The sequence below is a fragment of the Schistocerca piceifrons genome, chromosome 4 (assembly GCF_021461385.2).
Source record: "Schistocerca piceifrons isolate TAMUIC-IGC-003096 chromosome 4, iqSchPice1.1, whole genome shotgun sequence".
NCBI classification, from domain to species: domain Eukaryota; kingdom Metazoa; phylum Arthropoda; class Insecta; order Orthoptera; family Acrididae; genus Schistocerca; species Schistocerca piceifrons.
Window position 1 is genome coordinate 353,521,380 of NC_060141.1, and position 9,133 is coordinate 353,530,512.

The 9,133-nt window shown below is 36.3% G+C and overlaps 1 protein-coding gene across 3 annotated transcripts in view; it reads left to right on the forward strand.

Moving 5' to 3' along the window:
- The window catches only part of LOC124794744 (laminin subunit gamma-1-like), a 337,502-nt gene extending 328,775 nt beyond the window's left edge, over positions 1-8,727 (forward strand). For 2 of the 3 annotated variants that reach the window (XM_047258351.1, XM_047258352.1), the window contains 2 exons: positions 3,407-3,519; positions 6,977-8,727. In XM_047258351.1, the coding sequence (XP_047114307.1) occupies positions 3,407-3,519; positions 6,977-7,099 (236 nt within the window). In that variant the 3' untranslated portion in view covers positions 7,100-8,727. Of the gene's footprint in view, positions 1-3,406; positions 3,520-6,976 lie in introns of those variants that run through there. The other variant, XR_007016605.1, reaches the window with a different exon arrangement.
- Positions 8,728-9,133: the final 406 nt, after the last annotated feature.

Consider the following 9,133-nt stretch of genomic DNA (forward strand, 5'->3'; position numbering starts at 1 on the left):
CCCTCCACGCTCCTCTATCTTGTGCAGCTCGATATAACTTGCATCATTTAACTTCCCCCCCTCCCCCCCTTTCTATCTTTCAGCCCAAGGTGTTACAGGAGTTTTATGCCATTATCATTCCAAGCAGAATTTAAACAAAAGTGCCTGTCTCTATAAGGTCACTTCTTCATCTAATCTCTACATCTACATCTACATCTACATCCATACTCCGCAAGCCACCTGATGGTGTGTGGCGGAGGGTACTTTGAGTACCTCTATCAGTTCTCCCTTCTATTCCAGTCTCGTATTGTTCGTGAAAAGAAGGACTGTCGGTATGCCTCTGTGTGGGCTCTAATCTCTCTGATTTTATCCTCATGGTCTCCTCGCGATATATACGTAGGAGGGAGCAATATATTGCTTGACTCCTTGGTGAAGGTATGTTCTCAAAACTTCAACAAAAGCCCATACCGAGCTACTGAGCGTCTCTCCTGCAGAGTCTTCCACTGGAGTTTATCTATCATCTCCGTAACACTTTTGCGATTACTAAATGATCCTGTAATGAAGCGCGCTGCTCTCTGTTGGATCTTCTCTCTCTCTTCTATCAACCCTATCTGGTACAGACCCTGCACTGGTAAGCAATATTCAAGCAGTGGGCAAACAAGTGTGCTGTAACCTATTTCCTTTGTTTTCAGATTGCATTTCCTTAGGATTCTTCCAATGAATCTCAGTCTGGCATCTGCTTTACCGATGATTAATTTTATATGGTAATTCCATTTTAAATCACTCCTAATGCCTACTCCCAGATAACTTATGGAATTAACTGCTTCCAGTTGCTGACCTGCTATATTGTAGCTAAATGATAAAGGATCTTTCTTTCTGTGTATTCGCAGCACATTACACTTGTCTACATTGAGATTCAATTGCCTTTCCCTGCATCATATGTCAATTCGTTGCAGATCCTCCTGCATTTCAGTACAATTTTCCAGTGTTACAGCCTCTCAATATACTACATCATCATCCGCAAAAAGCCTCAGTGAACTTCCAATGTTATCCACAAGGTCATTTATGTATATTGTGAATAGCAACGGTCCTATGACACTCCCCAGTGGCACACCTGAAATCACTCTTACTTTGGAAGACTTCTCTCCATTGAGAATGACATGCTGTGTTCTGTTATCTAGGAACTCTTCAATCCAATCACACAATTGGTCTGATAGCCCATATGCTCTTACTTTGTTCATTAAACGACTGTGGGGAACTGTATCGAATGCCTTGCGGAAGTCAAGAAACATGGCATCTACCTGGGAACCCATGTCTATGGCCCTCTGAGTCTCATGGATGAATAGCGCGAGCTGGGTTTCACACGATCATCTTTTTCAAAACCTATGCTGATTCCTACAGAGTATATTTCTAGTCTCCAGAAAAGTCATTATACTCAAACATAATACATGTTCCAAAATTCTACAACTGATTGACATTAGTGATATAGGTCTAAAGTTCTGCACATCTGTTCAACATCCCTTCTTGAAAACGGGGATGACCTGTGCCCTTTTCCAATCCTTTGGAACGCTACACTACACAACCTACGGTACACCGCTGCAAGAAGGGGGGCAAGTTCCTTCGCATACTCTGTGTAAAATCAAACTGGTATCCCATCAGGTCCAGTGGCCTTTCCTCTCTTGAGCAATTTTAGTTGTTTTTCTAACCCTCTGTCATCTATTTCGATATCTACCATTTTGTCATCTGTGCGACAATCTAGAGAAGGAACTACAGTGCAGTCTTCCTCTGTGAAACAGCTTTGGAAAAAGACATTTAGTATTTCAGCCTTTAGTCTGTCATCCTGCTTTTCAGTACCATTTTGGTCACAGAGTGTCTGGACATTTTGTTTGGATCCACCTACCACTTTGACATAAGACCAAAATTTCTTAGTGTTTTCTGCCAAGTCAGTACATAGAACTTTTCTTTCGAATTCATTGAACACCTCTCGCATAGCCCTCCTCACACTACATTTTGCTTTGCGTAATTTGTGTTTGTCTGCAAGGCTTTGACTATGTTTATATTTGCTGTGAAGTTCCCTTTGCTTATGCAGCAGTTTTCTAACTTGGTTGTTCTATCACGATGGCTCTTTCCATCTCTTACGATCTTGCTTGGCACATACTCATCTAATGCATATTGTACGATGCTTTTGAACTTTGTCCACTGATCCTCAACACTATCTGTACTTGAGACAAAACTTTTGTGTTGAGCTGTCAAGTACTCTGAAATCTACTTTTTGTTAATTTTGCTAAACAGAAAAATCTTCCTACCTGCTTGGATAATAAATTACTCTAACAGCTAGGGAAGTGTTTGCCAGGAATCTTCGTGCTGTTATACTCTTATAAAATGACAGATACCAAGGCAGTGTTCTGCAATAGTAGTTTTTCTGTTGTATGTGTGAGAGACACTTATGCTCTATATGTTGGTGTTCCATGGTGCTGTGGTGCTGACCCCCTGACAACTGTGTGATATGCCGTGACTGCATGGAATATGCTAGACACGGGCCTTACGAAAACCAAGGTTATCCTTTACAGACCCTAAAAGAGACCTAATCTTAGATAGTGATCAAAAAACGCATTTCACACTTTGTTTCTGTGAAATACATTCAGTCCTGTTGGAAATGCTATTAATCTCCCAATGATGAATTATATGTTAGGGTTGTTTAGTGGAGATAATTTAGCCAGTTCAGATGGCATATGGTTGTAGGTATTGTACCTGTGCCCTGCTTGGATACAGAATTCGCACTCTTGTGTAGACTGAATATTGATACAGCCCCTGAATTGGAGATAGTTAAACTATCCAGAAATGCTGATGCTAAGCAGTACTGAAAGGAGTACACCTACCATGTTACATGGATATGTCTGAAGGTATATAGCTGCCTGTAAATACAGTGGCATGAGGCAAAATGACGTTTCATTGTGTCATATGAAGTTGACAGTTATGCATGATATTGACCACTGTATTATTGATCTTGCTGTGTTTTTAATTTGTTTTGGATTACTCTTAAGGAACTGTAGATCTCACTTATCAAAAATATTCATTGATTAGAATTAGCAAACCACATTTTTTTTACTTCTCATGCTTGTGATAGTATTGTGGACTAATTTTCATTTTGTGGAAATGGTAGATCTTCAGCAGAAAATAATATGCAGTCTGTAAATGTGCTCTCTTAAAGCTAGTCCCACAGGACAAGCCCAGATAGATTATAGTAATGTAATATGATCAGACTGCAATACCTGTATTATTTTCATTTTTGCAATTTTTATAACAAATAAATGCTCCAATTGCAGAAATTGGCATGCATCAGCACCAGCTATTTGCTAAATACTGTGAAGTAGCAGCAGTCATGTTTTATCAAGTGGTGTAACATGTCACTGTTGTTTTTCTTCAGATATTTCTACAATAGAAATCCTGGAGAGAAAGTTTGTGATGGCAGAAAATGAATTACTGAACATCAGATTAGACGAGAGGATCAGAGCTCTTAGAGAAGCCAAGCATGAGCAGGTAAACTTTGTTATTCTGTTGAGTTTTATTTCAGATTTGTTTGCTGTAAATACAAAAGTGGAAAATAAAATACAAACATTCTGGAACAATAGTCTTCCATGAATGAAGCTTTGTTCACATGTTACACAGACTGTACAGTATACAAGCTCATACACCTACTAACAAATGATCTTTGACAATAATGTAAATATCTTCTATGACTGCCCATAGCTATTTAGACCTACAATTTTGTGCAGAGACAGTCATGGAGTGTTAAATGTCATCTTCAGAGATAATTTTCACTGCTACTTTTGCTTGCTGTTGTAATTCATTGTGTGAGTACATTTAACTGTCAATTGTACCCATGAAAAGTAGCATTGATAATTACTGTACAGACAACACTGCTCATGACTATGGAACACGATGTAGGCTGAACTTACATTTACCAAGAAAGAATAGACATAAATGTCAAAATAGCATTTTCTACAGAGGGATAGAAGTCTTTAACTGCCAAAGGAGGTTAAAGAAATTGCTAAAACAAATTTATTTAGAAAGTAAAGTAAAGAGTACCTTTTAAGCAATATATTCTATACATTTAAGAATGTCTTAGATAACACATAGTAGGGGTTTGGCAAGAAAAGTAACACAAATGAATAATAATAATAATGACAATAAAACATCTATCATTTCAGGTAACACTTTCACACTATATTTTTCCTTTTGTTTTTCTTTTCTGCAAAAAGTTACTCATAACGTTAAATAATATACATATAATCTAACACCTTATCCTCTTTCTGAACTCAACATCTCAGTTGTTAAAGAGGGATGCTGACTCATTTTTCCAAGCTAGTAAATTGGAAATTCTTGTACACTAAATGGGCATGATGTTAGCTACTAGTGTGTGTAGCATAATGAAACAATGTACACTGAAGTAATTAAAGTCATCAGATAGAGATATGCACAAATACAGGTAGCTATAGTATCACATACGCAAGGTAAGAAAGGGGCATTGCACTCGCAGAGCTGTCATTTGTATTCAGGTGATTCTTGTGAAAAGGTTTGCAAGTGATTATGGCCACATGATGGGAACTAACAGACTTTGAATGCAGATAGTTTGAGATAGACACAGGGGGCTTTCTATTTTGGAAATCATTAGGGAATTCAATATTCCAAGATCCACAGCGTCAGGAGTCCGCTGAGACTATCAGATTTCAGGCATTATCTCTCACCATCAATAACACAGTGGCTGACAGCTTTCACTTATCTATCAAGAGCAGAGGCATTTGCATGGAGTTGTCAGTGCTAACAAAAAAGTAACAGTGCATGAAATAACCATAGAAATCAATGTGGGATATATGATGAAATATACATTATGACAGTATGGCAAAGTTTGTTGTTAATGGGCCATGGCAGCAGACAACCAAAGTGAGTACCTTTGTTAACAGCACATAATCACCTGGAGCACCTCTCTTGCATCTATTCTTACTGGCAAATTGATTAATTACATTGTCAATAGGACAATTAATGTCAGAGTGAGACATTAAGTCAATCCTCCTTCATTGTCGACCTCAGCCATGCCTTTGACAGTGCAACGTTGTAAAACTTCTTTCTACTGTAGCAATAGATGCAGGTAGAAAGCAAATATTTTGTGCAGCATGTGCAAAGTATGATAGTCAGATCTGGGACAAGCACACAATGCTTGTGTAACAGAATCATGATCATTAAGAGCATTAATGTGTGCTACATAGGAAAGTACAACTACTTGTAAACAATGATTATGTAATAATTGTGTGTGTGTGTGTGTGTTGTGTGTGTGTGTGTGTGTGTGTGTGTGTGTGTGTGTGTGTGTCTCTGCTCCTTTCACAATTTTTGACTTTGACTTGCCCTATATTCAATGTACTATTTAAGTATGTAATGAATCAAATGGACCAATGAATGAATGAATGAATGAATGAATGAATGAATGAACTCAATTCATCGAGTCGATTGACGAAAGAAACAGACAAATAGCATGCAGGCTGACTGGCAGGGGCGGTGGTGGTGGCAATGCAGGTGGCCCTGCGAGGGGCCACTGGTACAGAGCAATAAAAGAGATAACTGGCAGCTGGAAGACAGGTTACAAAAACTATAAAGGAAATTCATTGAGCACATTTATGAGCAAGTTGAAATAATCATTAATTAAAAGATTTTTATATTCACAGAAAGATTTCTGAGTTCCATTATTTATTTATTGTACTATTTTTGTGTATTGCTGCATATTAGCAGTGGTAAATATTTATATAATAATATCTAATATGGTACTTGTGGTACATATTTATTATATTTATTACATGATATCATTGTTGTAAGTACAAAAAAATGATAGTGTCCGTAACTAAAGTTATTATGGATTGTTGAGAAAGAAGCCTCTAGCAAAATGTTTGTATGTGTAATAATAATCTGTTTCAGACCATGCTGCATTTCCTAACATGTCATTGAGGTTTTTGATATTGTCATTATATATTATTTTTTCACTACACATCATTTCATGCTACAGGGTGGAGGATTTATATTAGATAGAAATTATAATTTTACTGCATGATTGTTAAAGTTGGCTTAAGGACAGTTCTCTGTCTCACAGTGAAACAATATTGTTTTAAATTTTTCTGAGAACTTTTCAATATTTACCAAATGGGGATATGGAAAGTGCAATAATTAAAAGTGCACTACTGGTAACATCACCTCGCGTTTATATGTTTACTTGTGTTACACTGCATGATAACTACTTGTGTCTATAACTTTGAATCTATGATTAGTTTTCATATACATAATTATTTCTCCTTTCCCTAAATTGCTTCTACAGTAGGAAGTTGCTAATTTGGAACACAATGATAGATATATGCTCCAATTGAGAACTTCTGTTATTTTGATCTCTACTTTACTGCCTGTGTGAGTCAAGATGTTAACTGAAACCTCCTACACCAGTAACCGCAGGAATTTTCTCATGTAAAATTTTTGTAACATCTCCCATCCCCCCCTCCCCCCTATATTCTCTGTCAACATTTTTGTTGGGATGTTCAGTGTACAATGCTTGAATGAGTTACTGATCGAATTCAAAATAATTCAAAGTACATTAAAAATTACTATGGTGCCCAAACAGGTTTCTGCTTCTTTGAGCATCCTTTATGTCCTACCACACTTTGATACTATAGTCTGACACAATGAGTACTGTGTGTGTTTTGTGTTTGGTCATACATAATCATACAGGCTTGACAGTCTTCTTGTGTAAACAGTTTATTTGTTCACTTTGTACTGTTTAATAAAGTTTTTATGCTATTGTTATGTCTAAGCTTTTATTTTGTGGCATGTGATTTAAGTATGGTCTTGCATGAATTGAAAAACAAAACATTCTGAACTGGAAAAAAAGAAACAAAAACATTTTGAGTTTGCACTGCACTTTGAGTTTCATTTGTTCAGTATGAGCAATTATTTTTTCCAGATGCAGTGGATTCATTATTACGAAGATGAAATTATAAAACTCAGGGCTGAAGTAGCACACACAGAACAAGTTGCTAATGCTCTGCCTAAGGCTTGTGGCTCTCGCCTGCAGCTAGAACCATAACAAAAAATACCACAAGAAGGTCTACACAAAAAAAGTAGTGAAATGAGACAGTGGTAACTGAACAGTTCCTCATGAAACCTGGAAGCTAATACAGACACCACATTGATGTTTTCTGGGATAACTAAACTATCTTATTTACGATTAGTGTCAGTAGCATATAATAATATTGTATCAATTGTACCTACTTGTATTTGCAGTTGTGGACAGCCATATTTCTACAGAAACACTGTGAACAACACTAATATGATAGTTGTGAACCAACCATGGTGAGATACGAATGTTTAACAGTTGCTGCAATACTAATCAAAATAGCTCTGAAACTTCAGCTAAGCACTAAATATAGATTTTGTTTCCTACATTGTGTTTAAAATCTATGAAAATATCTGCTTAATATACTTCAAATACCAAAGATATAATAAATATTTGTTTGTTGCTTTTCTAAACAATAAAACAATTAATTTCCCATTTGTATCAGATTAAAATATGAACACTATTGTTATTTAGTTGTGTAGAAATGGTCTAAATATCTTTACATTCCCCAAGAGAGTCAAACTGATACTGAAACAAGTTCTACCTGCAAGTCTGCAATTAAAACATTACTGATAACAATCTTAGTGTTAATATACTGTAATTAATATCATCAGAGAAATTTCATTGTAAGGTTGTTTTGAAATAGAATTTAAAACACCTTGAAGAATTAAGAAATAGACATCGATAGTAATACATTATTTTTATGTTGAATGTAGAGGTGTAAAAGGCAAAGCTTTGAGAGATATGTAATATTGGTTTACCTTGTTGCATGCCATCATTAATAAGCTATAAGCCTACACTGTGAGTATGGTATGCCATTTTGTGTGTGATGTACACAACTCTGCAAGAAAGAAAAGTGCTCAATAAACAATGTACAAGGCATTTCACAATTCCTATTACTGGTTTCTGGTGGCTTTATACGGAACTTAGTAGATAATGGTTTGATAAGCAACACACATCAAGAAATGTACTGTTTGATGTAAAATAAGTTGGAAGATTTGATCAGTTTCAAATTTCCGGCTTCATGGCACATACACAGTAGAGAAAATGGGCATGAGTGCTCTTGGTGACTCTATTGTTTGTTGCACAAGGTGTATCTGCAATGGATGCTTTCATCCACATGTTCCACAAACACTAATGCTTGTCCACAGAGCACCACTGTCAACCTTCTTAGTTGCGAGCATACCAGTTTCTTGCAGCTATTGATGCATTCTGATGAAAAAGGTATGTGATGGACTGAGAGGAACTAGAAAACATTCTCAATATATGTGTTGTGCAGCTCTCCCATTACATACTGTATTGTGAAGTGAGAATTTGATCAATGTGATCTTCAAATTTATTTTATATAAATGATACATTTCTAGGCATGGATTTCTTCTTAAAACATTATCTACTGACTCCCCTCTACGATATTTAGAAATGTGTGATAGCAATTGTGAAATACAATGTACATACAGTTATCATCAGCATTGTAACTATCAATCATAGTACTGGTGGCATTAGTGAATGCTCTGTAAATATGCTCGGGTTCTAGCTTTTGTACTATTCAGTGTGTCATAAAATATTTGACCACCATATTGACTTTATTGTATAAATTTATAATCAATGAAATTTTGGTAAGCATTAAATAACAATAAAAGGGAAAAATATTCCAGGGAAGGTGTCAGTTTCTCATATAAAAAATAGTTAAAATCAAACAGTCAGCAGCTGTGAGTTAAAGATTGTGCTTGTGTCTGTTATTAGTAATATACAGTCAGTAACGCATATGAGTGAGCATTCAAATGTGCAAAGCAGAATTTTTATTCACAGCAGACATTGCCCCCTCCAATTCCCATGACTTTGGTCCAGGTTTGTCTGTGAAGCACACTGCAGATGTTGAATCTCAATACATCTCAAGTTCAGACAGATCCTGTCCAGAATTACTGTGGATGCTGTTTACTTATGTCATGAGAATCATAATTTCCATTTGTTATCTGGAATGAAATTGGCTTCAAGCATTTTGCT